Source organism: Sorex fumeus, unplaced genomic scaffold (genome assembly GCF_029834395.1).
Source record: "Sorex fumeus unplaced genomic scaffold, SorFum_2.1 ptg000131l, whole genome shotgun sequence".
Lineage (NCBI taxonomy): Eukaryota > Metazoa > Chordata > Mammalia > Eulipotyphla > Soricidae > Sorex > Sorex fumeus.
The window spans coordinates 29,955,965-29,981,829 of record NW_026606188.1 but is presented as its reverse complement, the minus strand read 5'-3'; the positions used below and the strand labels follow the sequence as shown (position 1 = coordinate 29,981,829).

The 25,865-nt window shown below is 37.1% G+C and overlaps 1 protein-coding gene across 2 annotated transcripts in view; it reads right to left on the bottom strand.

Moving 5' to 3' along the window:
* Positions 1–25,865, bottom strand: part of SNX7 (sorting nexin 7) — a 106,390-nt gene that overhangs the window by 41,014 nt on the left and 39,511 nt on the right. For both annotated transcript variants that reach the window (XM_056139146.1, XM_056139147.1), the window contains exons 6-7: positions 23,750–23,949; positions 20,188–20,274 (exon numbers count right to left, since the gene is read on the bottom strand). In XM_056139146.1, the coding sequence (XP_055995121.1) occupies positions 20,188–20,274; positions 23,750–23,949 (287 nt within the window). The remainder of the gene's footprint in view (positions 1–20,187; positions 20,275–23,749; positions 23,950–25,865) is intronic.

The window sequence follows — 25,865 nt, the reverse complement described above, 5'->3', positions numbered from 1 at the left end:
ACCAAATGCACTTCTGCCAAAAGCCACTGGGATCATGGCCGTTAAGCAGTTCGATCAGGAACCAGAGAGGCCATGCCTCCAAAAATATAGCTGAGCCGGAGGTAGTTTGTGGGTGTGTCTCCCACATACCTAACTTTTGGCCGTTTACTTTCTTGGTAAACTTTGCCCCAAGTTTTTGGGGTCTGGTCAAAGGCACGGCAGCAATTTTGGGGTATCTGCAAGTCTGAAGGTGCCATCAGGCTGCTGATGCACTCGCCTCACAGGTACAGATTGACCTGCTGGCGGCACCATACCCCCCTGAGGCTTTTTAGTAAAGGGATGGCACTGGAATTTTGGTGTTAGTTGTGGTGAAATTACACAAATACAGATTAGTGAAATCCCATAATATTTTAATAAAATTATAATAACACATGATGAGATAAGAATAAGACAAAGAGAAAGATTTTTCTTTACATGAATACCCATTCTTCAGTGACTCTTATGCAGAACAGCACTTAGATGTTATGCAGGTTCATTTTTTATTATTCTCTATATCAGTACACTATTTATTTAACATTTATTAGACCTAATGATGCTTTTATTTCTCTGAATAATGTCCTATTAGAATTTACTACTGAAGACCATGTGTTTGTCTTCCAACCATTACATCCTGTGCTTACAATATGTGGGAAATGAATTAGTACGTGTCGAATGAATAAATGATTATAGAAAATGTAGTGATTACAGAAAAAAGTAAATGATTAGTAATGAACTTAGGCTTTTCTCTGCTGCCAATCCAAGGGTTGTTTCATTACCCTTTTAAGCACTACAAAAACAACATAACTGTATCTAACCAAAATTCTATCACAAAATTTTAGGGCAAAACAGTTATGAGGACAATAGCTATTCTTTCTTAAAAATATCCTCATTGTTTTCCCTGTTAAATGGTTTCTATACTATTTCCTTTTATGGAAAAAAAATCAGCTATTCAAATCTATTTATTCAAATGCTAAAAAATTTCTCTTCATAATCAGAAAAGCTGGGAAATTATCATTTTGAAAAGTTCTTGAAAATAATATACCTAAATAAAAAGATCTAGATTGCCACTCCATCAAAAGACAATAGAAAATTCAAAAATTCAATTCTAATCTGACAGCTACCTCTTCTTAACAAGTATTAATTAAATTGCAGGGGAGAGATAAGAGGGCTCTTAACAATAAAATTATATTATTTTCTGATTTGTGAGTGAGGTAAGATGTGTCTGAAGAAATTAGATGCTTGATTATACAATGCTGCTCAGGCATATGTGTGATTACTAAGTATTACCTTTTTTTTATATATATACTTTACAATACACTTTTCTTAAAACGTAGAAACTCTCTCCCTGAAACCGACTGCCAGTTTTGCTATGCAATTGTAACTTGTTCAGTAAAACACAATGCCGTTGCTAAAAATGACAAATTGAGTCACAAAACACCCACAAATGTGGTTGATGCTTTGCCCTTCAAGTCAGCACTTGCAGCACCATTAACATCCTTCAAATAAAGAATAATTATGATTTCCTGTGACATTAAAAACAACAAAAAGTCAGCTATTTAAATGGAACATTTTAGAAAATGTGTGATCTCTTTGCACTCACTATAACGCAAAGACAGAGTAAATACCAAAAGCCTAAAAACAGTGCATTTCCTTTTAGGTGTGTCCAATTCATATGAGCCTTCTAAAAAAGGAATGATGTACCTCCTAAAAATTAAAAAATTTTAAAAAGCCAAGATTTTCTTTTTTAAAAACTCTTAAAATTTAAATTTTTAAAAGCCAAGTTTTTTTTCAACTCTTTTAGAGTGCAACTTCCTTTTTTCAATAAATGTTTTTCAAAACATAATCACAGCTTAGAAAAGCAATATGCTATAAAACCATTAGTATTTAATAAAGTTAAAAATTATTTCAGGCCTGGAAAAATACTATAGGGAGAGGGCCAAACCTAGGCAGAGGGCCAAACCCAGTTTCATCTTCTGCACCAAACGGTTCCCCAGCACTGCCTGCAGAGGTGCACAAGCACTGCTGGATACAGTGCGAACCTCACCCACTGCCCCCATGAATTATTTCAAAGCCAAAATCTAAACTGTTGCTTATTTTTCTGATTTTCTATGGTCATGCAATTTTTTATCATCATTTATTTTATTGCATTCACAGCTTAAACAATATCTCAAGTATTACTATCTCCTGCAGTGCTCACACAGTATAGAAATTCTTTTTTCTATTTTCTCATTCAAAGAAAAGAAAATCTTTCTACTGAGATTTAAGTGAAATTTTCTTTTGAATACCTTTCTTGGTTGTCCAGTTTTACCCTACCATAGCACAAAAGCCCACGATGGTGTATATGAACTTCTGGACAGCTCACAGGACTGCACAAAGGAATTTCCATTTTCTGTCTAGTTGAATACACCAAACTCTCATTCAACTTAACTTCTATATACAAATTACAATACAGATAATGAGAATAATAGTAGAAGTAAACAATTTTTGAATTAAAAGAGTACAGATAAGAATAATAGTATTGGGCATAAGGCGCCTGTCTTGCAGCTGTATGCCTGGCACCACTGATTATCTGAGCAGCTCTGGAGAGAGAGCCCTAGGCGGCTAGAGATCCCACAACTGAAAAGCACAGTGCTATACAGTTATGGTTAGTAAAACTGGAATAACCCATGTATCCAAGTACATAAATTAGGGATTCTCCCCTGCCAGAAAAAAAGTCCTTAAATGAAGGTAGTTTTGTTTTCCTAGAAAGCAGAATCGTTGAATAGTCTTTCAAACTCTTGATTCTAAAAACAAAACAGTTTTTGGAAGAATTAACGTAAAACATAATTAATGGTACTTATGGATACATTCACCAATGTATAGTCCCTTAAAAATATTTTTAAAAGGTTGATAATATTTTTACAGCAATTTATAATTTGTTTTAATTATGAAAATAAAACAAGCACAATGAGTAGGAGCAGACAAATCCACCAAATACTTTCAAAATCTTCTTTATTAATAAAACATGATTTATTCGTAAGAAATAAATCATGTTTTATTAATAAAGAAGTCTGCCTTATAGAAGGTATTAAAGGGCCTGCCTTATAGAAGGGGTTAAAACAACAGTAATGAGGGGCTAGAGTGATAGAACAGCAGGTAGGCCGTTTGCCTCACACACAGCCGACCCAAGTTCGATTCCCAGCATCCCACGCGGTCCCCGAGCACCACCAGGAGTAATTTCTGAGTGCAGAGCCAGGAAAAATCCCTGAGCATTGCCGGGCGTGACCCAAAAAAGCAAACAAACAAACAAAATAAAAACCTAGCAATGAAACAAAAACTAAGTATATTCCAAGACTAACTGCCAAATCTTCTGAAAAAAAAAATGTATATCTGAGTCTAGACCTTTCATGTATTTGTTTAATTTATTATTTGGTGTTTGGAATACCTGGAGATGCTCAGGGGTTAGTCCTGGTAGTGCTTGGGGAACCACATGCGGTACCAGGGATCCAACCTGGATAGGCTACTTACATGGAAGGCAAGCACCTTACTTGCTATACTATCTCTCCAGCCCCCAAACCTCATATTAATAACTGGGTCTGGAGAGCTATTAAACGGTTGACTGCATACTTTGCCTGCCAGAGGCTTAGGCTTGATCGCCAGCATTGCATGGTCCCAGAGTATAAGAACTGGGGGTCATCATCCCAGCACAGAGAGTCAATGTTGCTATTGAGCTCCTCTGGGGGTGACCTCCCCTCTAGAAAGCAGGCATTTATAGCTGAGATGAATTTCAAGTGACTCATTTACTACAAAGAAAGAAAACTCCAAAGTTCACAGAATAATCATGAGACAATTATTTTACCACCCTGAAGTACGGGAGAAATTTATAACATGTAAAGAAAAACCACTAAAGGAAAAATAGAGAAAAACTAATTTCATAAATATATATATATATATTTCTGCATAGACAATTAATCAGTAAAAGTAAAGTATAAAGGCTAATTTCCTTAATAACAGGAAATCAGGAAAACCTAAGAACAGGGAAAAAAGACAATTAAAAAATACAAATTTTATTAAACATAAAAAACCACTACATTGCGCTATGGTAAGACAAATGCAAATTGAAACTACAATGGATATGATTTTTCACTTATCAGAAAGCAACATTTCTACAGCTTGTGACACTGAGAAGGGGGAGTGGGGGGGAAAGCACATGAGTACAACAACAAAAGCAAGCAACAACCAAAAAGACCCCTCCAAGAAGAATATAAATAGGTCTCCCAATAGAGAGCTACTTGTTGGTAAGACAATAACAGCTAATTCTTTTAACATTTTCTATGTGTCAGACATTATTCCATGTGGCAACACAATTATCCCTATGAGCTAGCTATTATTATTTCCTGTTCTACAAATTAACAAACTATAGCAAGAAGCTGGATAACTTGCCCAATATCACACATGCAGTAGTCAGAATGCTCTGGAATTCAGCAATTTTACTTTTGGGTACTTATTCTAAAGATGTGGTACATTTACCAAATAATACATAAACAAGGTTAAGGCTGTTTAAAAGAGCAAAAGATTAGAAATAAGTGTTCACCAGTAGGGGTCAGATTAAGTAAATTCTGGAACACCCATACACTGTAATGCTGCTGAAATACCTGCTACCAATGTATCGATTAAAGGCCAATAAATAGAATGAATGCCAAGAAATGCTATTATAACAATAAAGCAAAGTACAGAAAACTTCATAGTGTATTACTACTCCCACATAAAAAGTAAAATAAGAATGTCTACTTTTGTTTATTGCACACCTACAAAGAAACCCAGTTAGTTACAAAAGTGAGTGACAACAGTATATATTTGTAACTCTGGGGATAAGAATCCATCCCCTAGAATATAGGAATGAGAAGGAGTCTTTACATTGTGTTTTTTGAATTGAAGAATTTTGAGCCATTATTTAAATAAGTTATTTCCTTTGTGTGTGTGTGTCTGTGTATGTGTGTAATCATTGGTCTTCCCACTACCAGTCTACAGACCATTGTTGGTCTCAAGGTTGAACACCACTTCCCTAATGCCCTGGTTACAATTGCCAGATTGTGGATTTGTGTGAGAAGACTGAAGACAGATTAAACATGCTAAATGCTAAACTGGAGTGATAGCAGAGAACTTGTCTTTCATGTGGAGTAAGATCTGAGTACTGTTGGGTGTGGCCCCAAAATAAAATAGAAATAAAATAAATTTGCTAATTGCCTGGATTAGATATCAAGGATATATACTTTGGGGAACAAATGCAATACTGAAGGTTCTCAATGTTATGAGTACTGATGACTGAGATATTTATAAGGTCATATCACCTAGAAAAATAGAAAGTGAGACATAGAAATAAAATCTGAGTTCCTTTATTCTGGCTATTAATCTAAGTAAATATATAACCTCTTCCAATGAAAAGGGAGTGTCAGACAACCAAGAGTAGTGATATTAGTTCCAGGCTTTGCATGACGAAGGCCTGAATTTGATCCCTAGAACTGCATGGACCCCAAGCACTAGGTAGAAGTGGATCTTGCACTCTACAAGGTATGGGCCCCCAAAACCAAAAATTAAAAGGAAAAACAGTTTTTAATTGAAAAGGAAAGTAGTGTTAAAGTCAAATGTGAGACTGGGAAAAGCTGTTCTTAAAAAAAAAAAAAAAATATATATATATATATATATATATATATATATATATATATATATGGGCTGGAGCGATAGCACAGCGGTAGGGCGTTTGCCCTACAAGCGGCCAACATGGCTGACCCGAGTTCGATTCCTCTGCCCCTCTCAGAGAGCCTGGCAAGCTACCCATGATGTATTCGATATGCCAAACACAGTAACAACAAGTCTCATGATGGAGACGTTTCTGGGCCCGCTCGAGCAAATCGATGAACAACGGGAGGACTTCTACTGCTTCTACTGCTATATCTATCTATCGATCGATTGATCGATAGATACATATTTTCCAAAGCTCACATCACCCAAATTTTAACAACATGTTAGTGACGTCCTATAGAATGTCATAATGGCTTCTGCCAAAATAGAACAATCTTCACACTGGTTCTTATGAGAATACTTTTTTTATTTTTTTGGCTTTTTGGGTCACACACAGCAATGCACAGGAGTTACTCCTGGCTCATACCCCTAGGAATTACTCCTGGCAGTGCTGGGGGTACCATATGGGATGCTGGGAATTGAACCTGGGTTGGCCGCATGCAAGGCAAATGCTCTGCCTGCTGTCCTATCACTCCAGCCCATGAACACTTTTTTTGTAAGCATGTTCAGTAGTTCTTCATAACAGACAATACAAAAATATACTTTTGGTTGTGTTTTGGGACAGAGATTGGGGTTTGGGATGGAACCATCCTGAATTTGGTGGTGGAAAGCTGGTGGGACTAGTGTTTGAATCACAAAAAAACATCACAACCATCCTGCTATTCGTCGATTGCCTCGAGCAGGCCCCAGTAACGTCTCTTCGTCCTAGCCCTGAGATTTTTTTTTTTTAAGTGCCATATTCAAGGCTCATTCAGAGTTAGGAGAATGAGACCCTTCATTGTTACTGGTATTTGGCATATTGGGTACGCCACGGGGAGTTTGCCAGACTCTGCCATGTGGGAAGGTTACATTCAGTAGCCTGCCAGTTTGTCCAAAGTAGGAATGAGATAATAAGATATCATAATAAGATGTCCGGGAGCTGGTTTTTATAGTCTCTGGGTCTTGGTCGTTGATGGGATTACACGGCGCCAGGGGGCCAGTTGGTGGGTATGACCCCGGCCTACTGGAATTTGGAGGATCAGGGTGGAGGATGCCCAGCCCCAATCCGAGTAGACTTGGAGATCTCAGCCCCGGAACTCGCATGGCTTTGTCCCTCTACCGGTACCTTCATGTGAGCGGAGAGTGGTCTCAGCATGGTGGTGGCTGGTTCTGGAGGTCTTCGGCTGCCGGAGCCCTAGTCATGGCGGGGAGGAAAACTCAAACTGCTCCCCTCAAAGAGGCCCCAGCGAGGACAGTCAGGCACGGGGGCAGGAGACTCTGCGCTGTTCTCTTCCAGGAAGAGAACAGTGCTTGAATATTAAATGTAATCAAATATTGTGAACTAACTTATAAAATTAAAAAAATTGAAAGGTAAAGGTAAAGGCCCTCCCGTTGATCGTCGATTTGCTCGAGCGGGCCCAGTAACGTCTCCATTGGAGACTTTGTTGTTACTGTGTCTGGCATATCGAATACTCTCGGTAGCTTGCCGGGCTCTCAAAGAGGGGCGGAGGAATCGAACTCGGGTCGGCCATGTTGGCCGCTTGTAAGGCGAATGCCCTATTTAAATAACAAAATGTTAATAGTTATATATACTTACGAAAGAATCATTTGAATCTAGACATATAAGTCTATATGTGCCATGAGTAGAAGTGATCTAAGTATCAAAACTGAACATTAGACACTGAATCAAACACTTGTGCTTTAGTGAAGGACTCTCTAGAAACTGTGGGTCAGGGCAGCCGTGCATTTGTGTTCCTCTATGTGACAGTGATGGCTACATATGACACATATGCATACTCCTTTGCATCTTCAATTATGAAGTAAACATGGTGAGGAACTATCATGGGGGCTTTTACTGAATTCAAGTGCTGTCCTAAATGTATTCGTCTGTCTTGTTTTCTTGCTCATTTTAAATCAAAAGGGTTCAGACAGGTCTCAATAACAGCAGAATCTGCCCCTCCTGAAAAGGCCTTCTGAATATTTGTACAGTTTTTTTTCTTGTACAAGCTATTCCTGAGCCTTGATTTTCCTTCTCCAGTTACAATGCTATTTGAGATCCACTGACACACACTAGGTAAGGAATTGTGTGTTCTTAACTCACTGCATACACTTTTTCATTGACTGATGGGCAAGATAGGTCAATTTGCCCCAAAATTAACACCAGTAAAGATGCCAGTTCATATTAATAGAATATTTTAAATCACCAATATGCTCTGCTGCAGGAATGGAAAATAAAATTTGTCACACTTGCAAACTTTCACTGATTGGTACTGGTTATTGGAAGCATGGTGATAAGTTTATTCTTAGGTGTTTCCTTGAAATACAATTCCTAACACAATCTCTAGAGTTCTGTTTTAATTAACTCCTACATGTGCCATATAGTTAGTGACTTTCTTCCTCAGCTCTTTCATTGCGTTCAAATGAGGTAAAAAGCACTACCTACATCAACTGAATTGTCTGAGATCCAAATAAGTGCTTTTGTCCTATTGCCACCATCACCATCAATTAAATTTAGTATAGCATAACTGATCTGGATAAAATGAAAGTCTTTAAAATAACTCTTTGAAAGAAATTTTAAAAATCTACTTGCTGAGGTCCTCAGAACTCTGCACACTTCAAGTATTTTCAAGTTGAAATCTTCAAGTTTTTATGAATACAATTTATTGCAAATTTCAATGTATTGTGTGATACATTTCTGAAAGGCATACAAGAAAAAAAGAACTAAAACCTTAGAAGATATTTTTTTTTTCTATTTTAGTAGAAGATGGCTGCTTTTTAACCTGCAAAATATCAGAAGCTCAGCTTCTGATGGGGATGAGAGGGAGATGACAGTTGGTTTTGGACCCTCCTGCTCAAATATATATCACTGTTAAGAGACTAGGAAGTTTAGAGTGATTAAGTTTTAGCTCTGGCCCCCTGCTACTGCATTAGCTCTAAGAGTGGATAAATCACTTAACCTTTCTTACCCAAATATCCACTGATACCACTTCAGTTTGTGCCATTAGCAACTCCTTCATTTCCAACAGGTCCTGCTGTTTTTCTTACACAGTAAGCATTTGAAAGCACCAACCTGCCATTTCCCTATTCCTCTTCCTGAACAATGGAGCCTTATAGCTTAGTTGGCAAAGCTTGCAAAGCTGGAGTCCACTGGTGGAGTAAGGGACACAAAGCATAGCAGCCAGTACCTCTCAGGGCTTACTCATGACTCTGGACTTGGATCACTTCTGGTGGGGTTCAGGGACCATTTATAGTGTCAGGGGTTTAACCCAGATACTATTGTATGCAAGTGTCTTACCCACTTTACTATCTCTCCAGCACAAAGTCTCCATTTGGACTAAAATGTATAGGGAGGAAAAAAACTTATCCTCTATAGCCTAAAAAAAATAATAAAGCAAACTACACTTAATTTAGTGGCATGGTGCTATAGTAGAAGGAAAACTACTGATACTATTCTTATGAAGATAAACAATTTTTATTTAGCACTAATAATTTAGTACTGAATTATTCAGATTTAAAAATAGCAGTTCATGCCACTTGCACTTGTAATACCTTATTTGTACTTTTTGGTTTTATTTTTTTTTGGGGGGGGATGACACCCAGTGATGCTCAGGGGTTACTCCTTGTTCTGCACTTAGGAGTTACTCTTGGCAGTGCTGGGGAGACCATATGGGATGGCAGGGATCGAACCTGGGTCGGCCGTGTGCAAGGCAAACGCCCTACCCACTGAACTATCGCTCTGGCTCCTTGTACTTTTTGTTGTAATACCAAAATTTTTAGTAGCACAAGCTTTAGATTTATAAAAATTATTTCGATTTTTTTTCTCAAAGTCGGCCATGTTGGCTGCGTGCAAGGCAAACGCCCTACCCGCTGTGCTATAGAGTTCGATTCCTCCGCCCCTCTCGGAGAGCCCGGCAAGCTACCGAGAGTATTCGATATGCCAGACACAGTAACAGCAAAGTCTCCAATGGAGACGTTACTGGGCCCGCTCGAGCAAATCGACGATCAACGGGAGGGCCTTTACCTTTACCTTTTCTCAAAGTAAGCATTATTCCTACATGTTCATGGATAAAGAATGAGTAATGTGAGATTAAGGTCACAAGATAAATATAAGTGAATCAAAACCTCTCTACACTTTAGACTCCTAGTGTGCTATTGCTCGTAGAATAATCAAATATTTATTGACTGCCCATGCAGGGCTGGGAGTGAGACAGGCCAGAGAGATCCTTAGGACATATTTCTTATAAACAAAAACGTGTTAATTTAAAGGAAATTAAATCTATTTTGAATTTCTAGCTGGGGTAGCTGCTTTAAACTATTATGTCTATCATGGGCAGAATGCCACAAATCAAGACTCAGTTTCTACAAGGACACAGTAAATAGAATTTCTTAAATACTGAGAAGAAATGACTGGAATTTTTAACAATCCCATTCACCTACCATTTGTTATGTTTTCTATTATAGTTAAGACCACTAGGGAAATGTTTTTAGAGAAAAGACACAGCTTGCAGTATCCTTCAGAAAATCATCTTCAACAGTGTTATACTGCCTCTGGATTTCTATAGTCTCACTGTTCCCTCTTTCCACACTCACCTACACACACCTTATTCATCAAGACTATTTTTTCCCTCCAAATTCATAAACTTTAACATGCAATGACTTCCCTAAGTAAATATTTAGAAACAGTACTTTTCTTTTATGCTCACTCTCAAACATGTTCTAATTTTTTGTGTAAGATTCAGCATGTGTCATTGTTCAAGTTGTGTTGATAATAGACATACTTGTAGTTGTTGAATCTAAAAGAAATAAAATCCAAAATAAAAACATTTTTTTCACAATTGATTGACAAAAATGTTGATCTCTGAAATGATTTGGAATATTTATCTCCAGTTCTTATGTACTACCTTATTTTTTATTTCTTATGTTTTACCTTATTTCATATGGTGGTTTTCAAAGTTTCACCCTACAAGTAGCTCAAAGCTTGTTAGTTTACATGTTAGTAATCTCTTATACAAGGGTTTAATGGCTCCAGGGTGAAATATAACAATCTTCACACACTTTCCTCTAAGGAAACTTTTTTGGATCATTTGTAGTGGATTATTCATGAAAAGCAATACAAAATAAATTATTTAGGTCCTGCTTTGGGGGCAGGGCTTGGGGGTCAGTCTAGAAGCATTCAAAATATGATGTTGGGAAGGTATAATTCTGGTCGGATTGGTGTTGGAATATTAAATGTAATAAATTATTGTGAACAACATTATAATAAGAAAATAAAATTAAAAATAAAAAATTTCTAAACAGGAAAAAAATAAGATTTTTAGTTTAAACATGAGAAAAAAAGAAAAGGATTAAAAAACATGAATGCAAAAGGAAAATATAGGTGAAGGAAAAAATAATGAATGGATCTCATGGATGAGATCATCGTGTAAAATATGGACTAGAACTGGGATCCTTGATATGTTATTAACTGATTTAAGGGTGGAATAAAGACAGTGGTAGGATCAGGTATAAAATTCAAGATGTATACAGGGCAAAAACAATTAGAAGAAATCAAATCCTCAAGAGGAATTAAATCCAATTTCTGGAGCTAAAAAACATAAATGAAACTTTTCTCAAGAGCTCTCATAAAGGAAAAATATAAAAACTTACTTAAAAATTGGGTCAGTACAGTGCAGTTGATTCTTATAAAGGAAATTTCTTTTTAGAAGATTTATATTTCTTCTTTTAATGTTCATCATTATAAATCAATAGTACAATACCATGTGTAGTTTAGCTAAATTGTTCTGACATTCAAAACAACATTTTCATGGTCTACATAGCTAAGATACACTTGAAAGTATCCAGTTGCCCAAACAAATAAGTAAAGCAAGGGGTTTGCATCATGTATTTCAGCTAATTGCTGCCTGATTTTTTTAAATGTAAAGTATAACAAGAAGGGTTACATATATTCCATTAATAAGAATGAAATGCCCAATAACTACATCAAAGTTCCCCTAATACCATCTATAAAAATTTTGAGTTTCTATAACAAGTAGGCAATGCACTAAGAGTTTTTATAGGCAGATTTAATAATACTCCAAGGAGATATTACCTACATCTTTTACAGTGGGAATGTAAATAACTTGCCCCTAAACTACCAATGCACATAAAACTGTGGAAGTCGCATGTAACTCTGCAATTAGATTTATTTAACACCTTATATGAAATACTATATAGAGATTGCTATAGCTGGGGAGGCGAGAGACATAAAAATAAATGACAGAGGGGCAAAAATTATCGTAAAATATCAAAGAGCAATCACAGAATCAACGGAAGCTCCCAGGGTAGACGTTTTTGACTCTTTAATTAATTACTCATTTTAGCCTTTGCAATTTTATATAAAATAGGGGCATATGGGATTTCCGTTTTCTCATCCAACCACTGGTGCCCTGAGTAAAAGGCCTGTCAGTGAAGGATACAGAGCAATTGTGGTACTCCTGAATAATACTGTGAGAAAGAAAGGCTGCTGATCCTTCAATTAGAGCATCACCCATTCGCCCATCTATAATTCATTCTTCCACAGTATGTTTTGGGCTGGATCGATAGCACAGCGGGTAGGGTGTTTGCCTTGCAAGTGCCTGACCCGGGTTGGATTCCTCGTCCCTCTCACAGAGCCTGGCAAGCTACCGAGAGTATCCCGCCCGCACGGCAGAACCTGGCAAGTTCCCTGTGGCATATTGGATATGCCAAACACAGTAACAAGAAGTCTGACAATGGAGACATTACTGGTGTCCACTCGAGCAAATCGATGAACAATGGGATGACAGTGCTAGAGTGCTACAGCTATGTTTAAGCAAGTCTAACAAGTTGCTATAGTGCTATATGTATGGTACAATACATCCATACACATCCATATTATTTATTCAGAACCCTACTCCACTTCTTACTACCCTAAAGAGCCCCAGTTATCAGGTATTGTATCAGGACTCATATTGTGGCCAGTCTAATTCTGTTTTGATGATAGAAATCTCGGTGCAATTAGTTGATCATAGATTTTTCACAACTATGACCAATGAGATGTGAGAAAAACTCTGCCAGAATAGACAATAAAAGAAAATATGCAAGAAAAAAATTCCTCCTCTTTTCACTGGACAGACATATATCCTGCACTGCCCTGTGGATACACACATATCTCTGTGTGATAAGAGGAAGAGACATACACAGATGCAAACAAACAAACAAACAAAAAAAGAATGCTGGAGAGGGAGAGTTATTGTATTATATGAAACAAAGAGAAATACATAAACTAGTAAAAAAAAGATCTGGGGTAAGGGATTTGCTCGAGCAGGCACCAATAACATCTCTACTGTGAGACTTGTTGTTACTGTTTTTGGCAGACTGAATAAGCCACGGGAAGCTTGCCAGGCTCTGCTGTGTGGGCGGGATACTCTAGGTAGCTTGCCGGGCTTTCCGAGAGGGACAGAGGAAATGAACCTGGGTCAGCCATGTGCAAGGCAAATGCCCTACCCACTATGCTACCACTCCAGCCCGGGATGAGGGATAAGTCAACAAATATCTGTGAAAAGAAAGAACCAACATTCCACTGTTTCCAACGCACACACACACATACACACATTATTTTCATATATATATCAAAAACATATTATTTCCTCCTAGCTTAGAGAAAACATAATCAAGAACATTAGAAGATTAATAACCACTATTTGAGGGTGAAAGTAAAGCACTGGTTCAAAAATAGAAAATCATACTGAGCAAGGACCAGCTTGAATAAATCTGGTGTCTGTTACATCCACTGAAAATGGCTATATGCAAATCAAGACTATAATGATCTTATGAAAATGCTTTTCTTTTCTTCTTTCTTGCTCACATAAATATACTGAGAATGGGCAATGGCATTGTACCTAGATCCAGTTCCCAGATTCCTTGCACATATTGCCAAATGTCAAACATATTCATATTCATTTATATTTGAGTGCTGCTTTGAGTAGAAAACTATAAATCATCCATTCCAAAATAAAAAGAAAAATAAAATGGATTTATAGCATTATTTAGCACCACAGATGAATGTTATTTGTCTTACAGAGAAAAGTGAAGTGAATAAGCATTTTCAAGAAGAAATTCTGACTCTGAAAACCTAAGACTAAACTGCCAAAACAAGTTCCTCCAAATATCTAGTGTTCCTCATAACTTCAACTGTTGTTATACTTTTATTTAACTGAATAATATATATATTTCCTTAAAGTGTCTTCTTTGTTGAACCATATAGTATAGTTCAATTTCAAATAAAGTATTAGCCAAACTTACTTTTATTATTCAATGTAGAATTGTTTTTGCAAATGCCTCATAAGTAGAGAAGTGCATTAGAAAGTTGAATGACCCTATAAACATCTATTAATTCAACTTATTGGTTCAACAGTCCTGGAATCTCTTATTTCTCGTTCTTAGTGGCCTCAACCAATCTCCAACTTTAAATGCTACCCAAAGGTTAACAACTGCAAACATATGCCCTAGATGGATTTTGATATGCAAATTCTTTTTCAGCACCTCCAATTAGAATCTATTAAGTATTGGGAAAAAAAGCTTACATCATTTCTTCTCTTTCCCATAGAGTAACTGTTTTGTGACTAAAATCTGATTATGCTATCACTCTGTCAACTATTCCCTTCCTATCTTACCAAAACTAAACTTCTTAAAGTCCTACGTGATCCGAGTCTTGGAAAATTCTCTAATCCCATTAACCATAACTCTTGTGTTTCTTATTTCATTCCAGAAACACCAGCGTCCTTGGTCTTTCTGGTCTGCTTAGGATTATACCCACTTTTCATTTACTGTCCTCTGAAATCCTTTTCTTCCAGCTATTTCTCTGGGTGAAGACCTCATCTCTTCATATTTTACTTCATATTTACCTTCTGGGTTTTTTTTCCCTGACCCTTAATTTCAAGTTGAGTTGTCTCCCAATATTCCCTCCATCCACTCTTATTACTATAGTGCAATAAACTACAAATTAGAACTATTTTTAGGGCCTCCATCCACCAGGTAAGCCTCAAATATGACTGCTTCTTCAGCGCTCTCTCCACAGTGGCTGAAGTAGTGTTTCTCATACAATAAAAAAAGTAAAGGTAAAGGCCCTCCCGTTGATCGTCGATTTGCTTGAGCGGGCCCAGTAACGTCTCCTTTGGACTTTGTTGTTACTGTGTCTGGCATATCGAATACTCTCGGTAGCTTGCCGGGCTCTCCAAGAGGGGCGGAGGAATCGAACTCGGGTCGGCCATGTTGGCTGCGTGCAAGGCAGACACCCTACCCGCTGTGCTATCGCTCCAGCCCAATAGCACACAATAAAATTTGTTGAGAAGTTTGTTGATTACTCTACTTTAATGTTTTCCTACCATGACATAAAGTTGTCCATCTCCAATTTTCTTCTTCCTTTTTTATACTATAGCTGATTGTGTTGACCTGCTATCTTTCTGTCTTACAGAGGAGCCACACAAGGAGCCACTAACATGCTGAAAGAGTGGCCACTTATCATTCAAGTGTGATGAGTCCTATCATTCACCTGTATCTTCTCTCTCAAATGTATTCTTCTCTATGACTCTATTACCACATCTTCAGTTGATGCTGTCTCTGGATCTATACTTCCCAGACCAAGTCAACCTTGATCAACCTCCCAAATGAGGCTGCTTCCCATCTGTCTGTGGAAAGTCACCTCAATGAACACAGGCCCTCATCGCCTTCTCTCCTACTCTCACTGTACAAATCTTAGTGCAGCCTGCTCTTTGAGCTTTCACTACTTTTCTTAATAGCCCCATTCCATGAAAACATTTTCTTGCCTCTTCAATGTACAGTTTCTTAGTGATTTCACAGGCATCATCTCAAACACTGCTACTATAAAGTCATCCAGAGGAAAGCAACTAAGAACTACTGAGTGTTTACTCTGATGCAAAGCTACTAGGGTATATCAAAGAATCACTCAATAAGCCTATTTGAATACTACTACTTGCTTCCTCACAATGAGCACTCTAAAATGGGGCTAAAATACATCAGGAAACATATCATGTATCACAGAATTCATAAGCAAACGAGCTAGAAACTGATCCTAGGTCTAATTTCAAAGCCTAAATGTCAAAATGCTAATGAACAGCAGAAGTGGCCTTCAAATGAGTATTCTGAATATCTTTATGGAATTTAGGTTGTTTTGAAACCATCGTTTTTATTTCTATGAGAAAGAACTACAAACCACAAACTCTAAGAAGCAGCCACTTTATAGCCCTCAGGTAATAAACCAAGGAATTCCCTCTAAAATACTACATTAGTGTGGAGAAAAACACATTACTGTTAGAGGCACCTATGCATTGTGAGAAGCAGCAACAGTATTGCCTTTATTGAGGGGAATTTACAGCCATATACAAAGCTACAAGCAGTGGGAAGACCAGAGTCTGATATTTGCAAGTCCTGAAGCCCAGATAAAGGTCACTTGATATATCCAATATGATCCTGGAATGCTGGAATGTTCCATCCCTGCTATATTCCAGCCCAACAATTATGATTCCACTAGTCTCTGCCTTACTCAGTAGAGCTTCATTTTTACTGACCTTTTCTTGACCAGTTGCTTTGCTGGTTTTGCGTACAAGCACCCCACCCAAAGGTGAATTTGATGGAGCCTCTCAAGGCAGCCTCAGCAAGTCTCCATAGAAATGGCCCCAGATCTGTCTCCAAAGTGGCTCTGTGTGAGTTGCCATGGTAAACAACCAGGCTAGACTGCTATATTCAGTTCTCTGCCAGGGTCGTCATGGTGACTGCAAAGGATTGCTCCTTAGAAGGACCTCACAAGGGCACGTTTCCATGGTGACCCTAGCCTGCATATTTCCAAGCAACGTCCCCTCAGTTGTTCCGTGACCAATCATGACACATTCATTTGGAGAGTCACTCTGGAAGGTGTCTCCCGGTGATGCCATCACAATACTTAAGAAATAAGAAGTGTGGAATGCAAATGAGCACACTGAACATCTAAGTGTTACTATTTACAAATCACTGAATTAGTCCCAGAACATTTTAGAAAGGACCTGTTTTGATGAATACTGAAAAAAAAAATATTTGCAAGGTCTTTGCTTTTGTTAAAGGTGACTGTTAGAAACTGTAATAGACTAAAAGGTCTAATAAAATATAATTTAAATAATTTTTCTAATTTCCTACTTAACCACTAACTAAACAGAAATCCCCTATCATGAGCATCAAACAAAAATTATAAATATAGATGGACTGCTCAGTTACAGTATATTGTCAAGAAAACTTGATACAGCAAAAGACAAAATATTTTCAAGTCAAATTTTAAAATGTATTTTCAGTTGAGTTGGGAAAAGCCTAGCCATATTTAGATTCCAGTTCTTCCCCCCCCCCCCCTATTTTTTGTGGTTGGAACAATTCAACTTCTTTGCAATTTCAAATATGAATACAGGCCATTTCTGAACAGATGCTGATTTTTAAAGCCACTTTATTATTTTCCTAAACTTTAAATAAACTACTGCACTTTTCCTAACATTCAGTCAAGAGCAACACTTCATCCAATCACTATTTCCATATTAAAATGTATTTAATAACTAAATGATAAATTCTAAATTCCAAACGATCTAATCACATTTCACAATACTTTCTTATTCACTCTAGTGCTCGCTTCACAGCTTCCATATATTTTTTATGAATCAAGCACTCCTTGAAATCTTTTCATTCACTATAGCTTCCACATAGCAAACAGTATTCTAAGAACAGAAAACAAAAAAAAAAAAGTTTCCTGCCTTTGAGCTGCTTAGCTTATGGAACAGGAGAGAGAAAAGGTAATGCAAAAGTAACAGCAAAGTAATTCTACATTGTGTGAAAGATGAATAAAGTTAAGGAAAAAATTCAGCAAAGAGGAGAGAAAGTCCCAAACAACTTAGGAAGGTAAAGTCCAAATGATTATATATGGACCCCCCCCCACACTACATGGCGCAGTATGTTAAATGTTACATTCAGTACCAATTTAAACTCATACAAAACAATTAAGAAAATATTTTTCATGGAGCACTCAGAGATTAATCAAAATAATTATTAATGTCCCCCACTCTTCTGCTTGCTGAGAAGCACCATGCTCTGAGATAAGTGGTACCATCACCTCTAATTCTACTTTATTTCAAAAGCAGTAAGTATAAGTTTTCCTCAATGCGAAGCCTCCTCTCCAACACTGAAATGAGAATAGTGATGCTCATCTCTAAATTTAAAAAGTGAAGACAGTAATATCACTACTGAAATACCATGGGTGATAATATGATGTCTGGCATTTGCTTTAGAATACATTAGAGTAAAAAATGAAGAAAAAGATGAAAAAGAACGAAATGTTGGAAATTAAATGAAGCCCAACAAGGTAGATGAATAGTTCGTTAAATTTTTGGATTTGTTTCATAATTTGAAATTTTCTATAATAAAGTACCGTAATAAAAGAATTGTCACTGTCACTGTCCTCCCGTTGTTCATCCATTTTCAAGCGTGCCAAGTAACGTCTCTATTGTGACAATTGTTACTGTGTGAAGTACATCAAATACTTGTTTTATGTGTATTCATAAAACAAATAAGAAGCCTGGAGCTCTCTTGCCGCCTGCGTTTGGTGGTCTCAGGCCACTTTCCCACCCGGTATGGCGAAGGAGGGCCAGGCTGGTCGGTGATCAGTTACTGTTTATCCCATTCTCCCCACCTGCCTATTTCAGTCTACTAAACTACCCATTCTAGTCTCACACTGCCCCTGATTCCCGGCTCCTCCAGTCCCCCCTTGCTAGTCTCTCTGCAGTCAGTCTCACCCTTCCTCTTCTCTCTAGTTTCTCCCAACTCCCCAAAACTTGGCTGTAGCAACCACACCCAGGTCTGGTAGCATAATCAACAAATCAAAGCTCCTCCTGATCTGCAGTCCAGAGATCTGCTCAAGGGCAAAATACCACCTAGGGTTTTTTCTCCTTTCCCTAGTCCAATAATCATTTAAACATTCATCTTAATTTTACTTCTTAATAATATTAGTTATTTTGAATGGATACATAAGAGATACATTAAGTTTATAGGATGGCTGTCCTGGGGGCAACTCGCTACAGATCTCAGACTACAGTGCTCAGGCCAGATTAGTCTTTCCTAACCCTAGCAGGATCCGAATACAGTTGTTACTTTTTGTATCATGATAGAATTTGTCCATGACCATACTCTTAACTTAGAGTTAAGTATTATGGCGCTTTGGCCTGGCCCATATGGATGCCAGGATGGCTCACAGCTTGTCCTGGATCCATCCAGTCCCTCATCAGGAACCTGCTTTGGGGATACCTGCTTTGGGGATACTAGGAACTAAGGGCAACTGATGCTTAAATTGAGAGAACGGACACCCAGGACTGAATATTATTCAGAGTCAATTAACTTTTCAAGTTACTAAAGCATAGCATTAACTGTCTTCCTGTGTCAATGCAAAAAAGGACATTACTCTGAATTAACCATACAAAGAACATAGGGAAAAGAGAAAAGCAACATTTATAAGTTAAAAGAGTCTGATTAGGAGATAAAGGCAATTGACTGGTTAGGGAAGCAGAGCACAAAGAAAGTGGTTACAGATAAATGCAGAGGAATGGGAATGACTGTGATGGGTGCAACCCCATAAACCTAAGCTCCCTGTGGCAAGGCAGAAAGGACAAACCAATGTTATCCTACAAACCTAGAAAACAAGAAAGATGTTTATAAAAAAAGAATGAATTACATAAAAACACTAACATTTTTTATAAACACCCTATGAAATTAATAGAAACTGGATGGTTTCACTGAGTTCTTACATTCTGGAAAATGCAAATACTTTTTACCTACCTTCTTTTAACAAAAATTTTCAAAAATTAATTTCATATTCATAGCTAAGAAATAATGTCAGAAAGGCTAGGGTTAGGGAGGTGACTCACTAAGAAAGCACAAGCTTTGTTTGTAGAAGACCTGAATTAAAGACATAGTGCCACAAAATTAATTAATTAATTAATTAAATTGGGGGGGGAGGCAGAAATGTATCACTGTTATGCTTCTAGAATTACTTGGCACTCAATGTAAAAAGACTTTTGAAGAAATTTTAGAATGACTTGAAAGTGCTGAAAAATATTTTAAAAATAAAACTTTATATTTTCATTTGTTTGTTTGAGTATTTGGTATGAGCCACACCCAGTGATGCTCAGCATTTATTCCTGGCTCTGCATTCAGGAAATACTCCTGGTGATGCTAAGAGGGCCATATGGGATGCTGGGGATCAAACCTGAGTTGGCCAGCATGCAAAGCAAGCATCTGATTGGTTGTACTATTGTTCCAGCCCCTATAATTTTAATAGAAATTCTCAATAATAAATTTAGAATTATACAAAGAAATACAAAAACTCACCAAATCAGTATCTGCCTTTTTATAGGCCAAAGCTTCAACTTTGGAATCCAGTTCAGCTTGTATTTGGTCTCTTCTTTTCATAACAGCCTTTATATAAACACAAATAAAATAAACTGCCCTTAATTTAAACGGCCTTTTGTTTTAGATAAAAAAGAAAACTATATATTGCAATAAAAGCATCTCTTCCCCACAGGTAATCAATCATTTGGAGATGCAATATCTTTTATAAATGTTTCATTTTAAAGCTACATTAAGAATGTGTAAGATCTTTTTCCCCCCACAAATCTTATACAGTTTTCTCAATTCACATCTTACTGGCTAAACCATTGAATGTACAACCTTTGACAAAGCACTCTAGGCATATACAATTCTTTCAAACCAGCAAAGAACAAAACAGTCTGCAACAACATACAACAAGTCAGTCAAAGCACTAGAAATACATGTCATTGTCACTGTCCTCCTGTTGTTCATCGATTTTCTGGAGCGGGCCCAGTAACGTCTCCATTGTGAGACTTTGTTGTTACTGTGTTTGGCATATGGAATATGTCATGGGTAGCTTGCCAGGCTTTGTTGTGCGGGTGAGATACTCTCAGGAGCTTGCCGGCTCTCTGAGAGGGGCAGAGGAATCGAACCTGGCTCGGCCATGTTGGCTGCATTCAAGGCAAATGCCCTACTTGCTGTGCTATGGCTCCAGCCCAGAAATACATGATAATGGGTAAATTGACTGATGCATCTGGAAGGCTACTATATCTCTCATCTAAATCTACAATCATTCCTGACTCCAGAGAGAGAGTATTTCCTCAAAGAGTCAACATAGGAATATATGAGAACTGAAGTGGTGTATTTACACCCTAAGTGGTTGTGGGGAGGGGGGGACGGGAGGGGGAAAGATGGAGAGGGAAATAGAGAAAAAAATAAAGAGAGAAAGAAAAAAAAGTGCCTGCCATAGCCTTCGGAGTGGAGAAAGGGGAGAGCAGGTGAGAAACTGGGGACATTGGTTGTGGGAAATGTGAAGGGATGGATGGTGTTGGAACATTATATGACTGATACCCAATCATGAACAACTCTGTAACTGTATATCTCACTGTGATTAAATAAATATACATACACAAATAAAATAAAATAAATATTGATCAGTCAAGCTTCTGATGAAAAACTGTGGGAACATGGTAGTTTCAGCCTGTTCTCCTGAATAAGCATGATTTCATGTTTCAGTGCCTTTAATTTAACACATCCATGTGACGCAAGTTGAGTGCTGCATCTATCTACATCTTTTACAGTGGGGCATTCCCTCGGCAACTCATTTTTCCTCTGAAGGTATTCTACATAGATTTTATAAACATAAAGATTATTTGTCTGTGTACTCATCTTCCACTGGATTTCACTGTATGCAATTGCATAATCCATATTACATAATCCACTCTATGAAACTGTAATAATAAACAGGAGGCATCTAAACAGGTTGGGGAAAAAAAACAAACTCTGAGTAAGCTGCCAACTCAGCCAGAGGGAGTAGAAGAAAAGACACACCAGAAATAAGTACAGAGGTACAGATCTCTAAGTGAAGGGCAGATTTGTGTGTCTTTCAGAGCAAGGGAAGAACCTAGATACAAAAATCAGTTACATGGAAGCCAGAAAGTAGGCTTCAGAGCATTCAAGTGAGAAATAAAAGTAAAAAGTCAAAGGTAAAGGTGAAAAGCATCCCGAAAACCAGGCAGTCCAGCCTGTGCCTGAGAATCGCTCTTAAAACAGTCAAAGGCCGTTATTATTTCTCCTATTTTCAAGAAAATCAATGGAAAATTCTAGTAATTATTACAAATTTCTCTACACTTACTTTGATGTGTGCTATTCACACCAGGACCTCCTTTCCTAAGCCCAAATGACTACGACATTTCAGTCAATTTACTCAAGGTATTTCCATAAACATGAAGCAATGTGCTTCATGCAAGTAGAAATACTCTATATAGTGGTTCCTTCTGAAGATAACTAGTAGAAATTATACTAATATAATCATTGTGAAGGCATACATTTTAAATATTTCATTTCACAGTAAAGAAGACATTCCATTATAAAACCAAACCACAACTGCAATATAAATACAGCTTTTTATATTCTAGGAGTCTAAAAAATATTACAACCAAATGAGAACCTAGGAAATAATTCTTTCTGATTACTATTATAATTTTTCCACATCTTCAATGATATATAATTTAAGCTACATGATTTCCATCTTTACATAATAGAGTAAAACACATATAATTAAGAAAAAAAGAATATACTATTTGTAATGATACAAATCAGATCACTTTGAAGAGACACACAAGGGGAAGATCAATAATGAAGAGAAACAATGGCATGTAGCCAAGGAAACTGCTGAAGACAAGGGGGTGATGCCTGAGCAGTGAAACATTATGGGCATTAGGGAAGCATGAAAGGCTTATGGGAGAACCCCAATAAGGTGAAGAAACAGCAGGGATCTACAATGGCCACAAAATATTTCATGACTCTGCCAAAGGAAAACAGAAACAAGAGGCAGATACCATGCTGCAAGAATAATTGAAAGTGGGGCTGGAGCAGTAGCACAGTGGGTAGGGTGTTTGCCTTGCATGCGGCCGACCCAGATTCAATTCCCAGCATCCCATATGGTCCCCTGAGCACTGCCAGGAGTAATTCCTGAATGCAGAGCCAGGAGTAACCCCTGTGCATTGCCAGGTATGACCCACAAACCAAAAAATAAATAAATAAATAATTGAAAGTTTCTTACCTAGACAAAGACTAACTTTTTTTTGTCATTCAAAATCAAGAATATATGAAAACAGACACCAGACATGGCTCCAGTTACAAATGACAGAAGAAATAAGCTCTAGCTGAACATAAACTGATTTTTTCTCTCAACAAAAACCCAAATCATCAGAGACAGAGACTCAGTTTGTGCAGGACACTGTGAACAGGAGTGGTAAGTGAAAAGCATCAGTTCCTGCAAAGAGGACAGCTAAAATTACAAATATCTGGTAACCTTAATTTGAACTAAGGAAGTTAAATGAAAAACTCTGGCAGAAAAGCAGTAAAAGGATTTTCAAATAATAAAAGGAAAACATTCTAATTTGAAGGATTTCTTTTGAGACATAGTCAGAAGGCAGAACAAACATCAAGATCCTACTCAAGTCTGTTCAGCATAATGATATTAAATATATTGCAAAATTAAATGTACCTAGTAGCAGAAAAGCAACTCAATGATGAAAAGAAATGTATAAAATGCTAAAACTCTGAAAAGAAAAATTTTAAACACTTGAACACATGATCATATTCCCAATGAAAAGCTTGCCTGAGGCCGCCTCAAACATATGTATAATCTTATAAATTATTATTGCTGTTGAATATTTCTGTTTCTTATTAATGTATTCTTCCACTCATCAACTCATTCATGCAGTAAACAAACATTTACTGACTATTTACATGCAAAGTATCCTGCTAGGATAGGAGGACAGTGGTGAAAAGAATGAAACTGCTTTTATAAAGATTCTAGTCAGGTAAAAGATGTGAGAGTCTAATAAGTTCCTACCATTAACATCTCACTGTAGAGCACGTACTCATGGATGACAGGAAGCAGGGCCTCCGAGAGTCCACACATTCGCTTTTCGCTGGCCTTACAGCATTTATCAAGAGAGCTGGCAACACCTTTGAGAGTATCAACCAGATCTTCTTCTGATGCTGACCACAGAATATGAATTGGACCATACTCTTTCATTTCATCAAAATATTCTGAAAAAAGAATCACATGCTCAATGTATGTGTTTTCCAAATATGTAAATTAAAGAGACTTAAAAAAAAAACACCTCATTTGTCTCATTGTGCACATATCCTCAGGCTGGAGCATTCCTGCATTAAGGCCATCCTCCTGTCCTTGATGGTTACTGTGTAGCTATAAACAACTACCTCCCCTTTCCACCTCATGAAAAAAAAAAGTTTAAAGACCTTTAAAATACTTCTAAACTAATCTGAATCTATTTTAAATAAAGTCTATACTACCCCAATATTCCGTAGATAAGAATGGTTTCCTTTATGCTTTTTCTCAAAGGGCATATTTTTATGTCTAAACCTCTATAGTATGTTTGTATAGAATCTCCTTAAAATTCTAAATTACAGCTCAAATTATATTTGTATTTAAGTAGTTGCACCCTTATTTATCTACCAATATATCCGTTTATCAAAGTAGAGTTCAAGGGCAGATACCATCTTATTCCTCTGTGAATTAGCAGCACAGAGAAGCAGATAACATGCAGCCAATTAAAAATAAAATCTGCCAAAAAAACTATAAAACTAAATTTTTAAAACGAAGCAACCACTGAAATGACAGAAACTACTAGCTATTATCCCTAAATTCTTCATGACTGGAATATGAATACATCACCCTACAGCTTAGTTTTCCAATACTACAAAAGAAAACCCTCCATTATTTTAAACAGAATCTTGAGATCTTGAGTTTATTTAGATCTTGAGTGCATGAGGGTCTTTGCTTTTCTTTTTCTGTTGTTGTTGTTAGTGTTTGAGAGAGAGACCTCACAGTGCTCAAAGGATTACTCCTAGCTCAGAGATCACTCCTATTAAGGCTCAAGGAACCACGTTGGGTGCCACGAAGGTCAGTCGTGTAAGGCAAGTGCCTTGCTTGCAGTACTATTGCTCTGGACCCCTGGGGGCTTCCGCTTCAAAAACCAGTAAAGCCTCAGGTCTGAGTACCTGTGTTTACTCCCTGAAAATAAAAAATTTATCTTTAGAAGTCAAAGTAACATATTCCTGTTTTTCTTCTGTGCATTTCACAAATATTAGAGCATAGCAAAGATTGTTCAACTAGTACCCTATAAGAGCAATAGAACAGTGATATCCTACATACTTCTAGTGCCAAGAATTTCCAAGGGCCTCTTCTAATTGCTATCACATTTAACTAAGCATCAAGAATCTATTTAACATGGGTTGGAGAGATAGACAGAAGGAAAAGCACTTGCCTGCATGCAGCCATGTGGCTGCTAGCCTGGTTTGAATCTCTGGCACCACATATGGTCCCCTGGCACCACGAGGAGTCATTCCTGATTACAGTGCCAGGATTAGCCCTTTAGCCCTTGTGCACTGTCAATTGCAGCCCAACAAATACATATAGACATTTTTTTTTAATCTACTAGATTTTTTGCCTCTACTAAGCAAAATACAAACAGAATCACTAGACTTAAAGAATTAGTTTTTAAGTCAAAACAAAATAAATTTTTTTTAAAGAATCAACAAATAGTAACTATGATGGCAGACCAAAAGGATGGAAACAAATTGATGGAAATAAATTATCAAGCTACATTCCTTCATAGCAATAACTTCACCAAGAGCTAATGCATGAATAATGCTCAAACCAAAAAAATATACAAATCAGTTTGAAATGCTTTTCTATATTCCTTAATAAACAATTCTTAATAAAGTAAAAATTCCTTTGACAAAATCTTATGCTTTCACTTATTTAATAATTGAAACAATATACATAGAGAATAATTCTTCATTTGCAATATGAATTTATATTACTTTCCTATCTATTTTTACTCTAGGTAAATGTAGCTAGAAACTTAGGGAAATAAACCGCAAAATTCAAAAAATCTAACATAAACAAAGCACATTAACTAAGTCAAATGGCATATAAT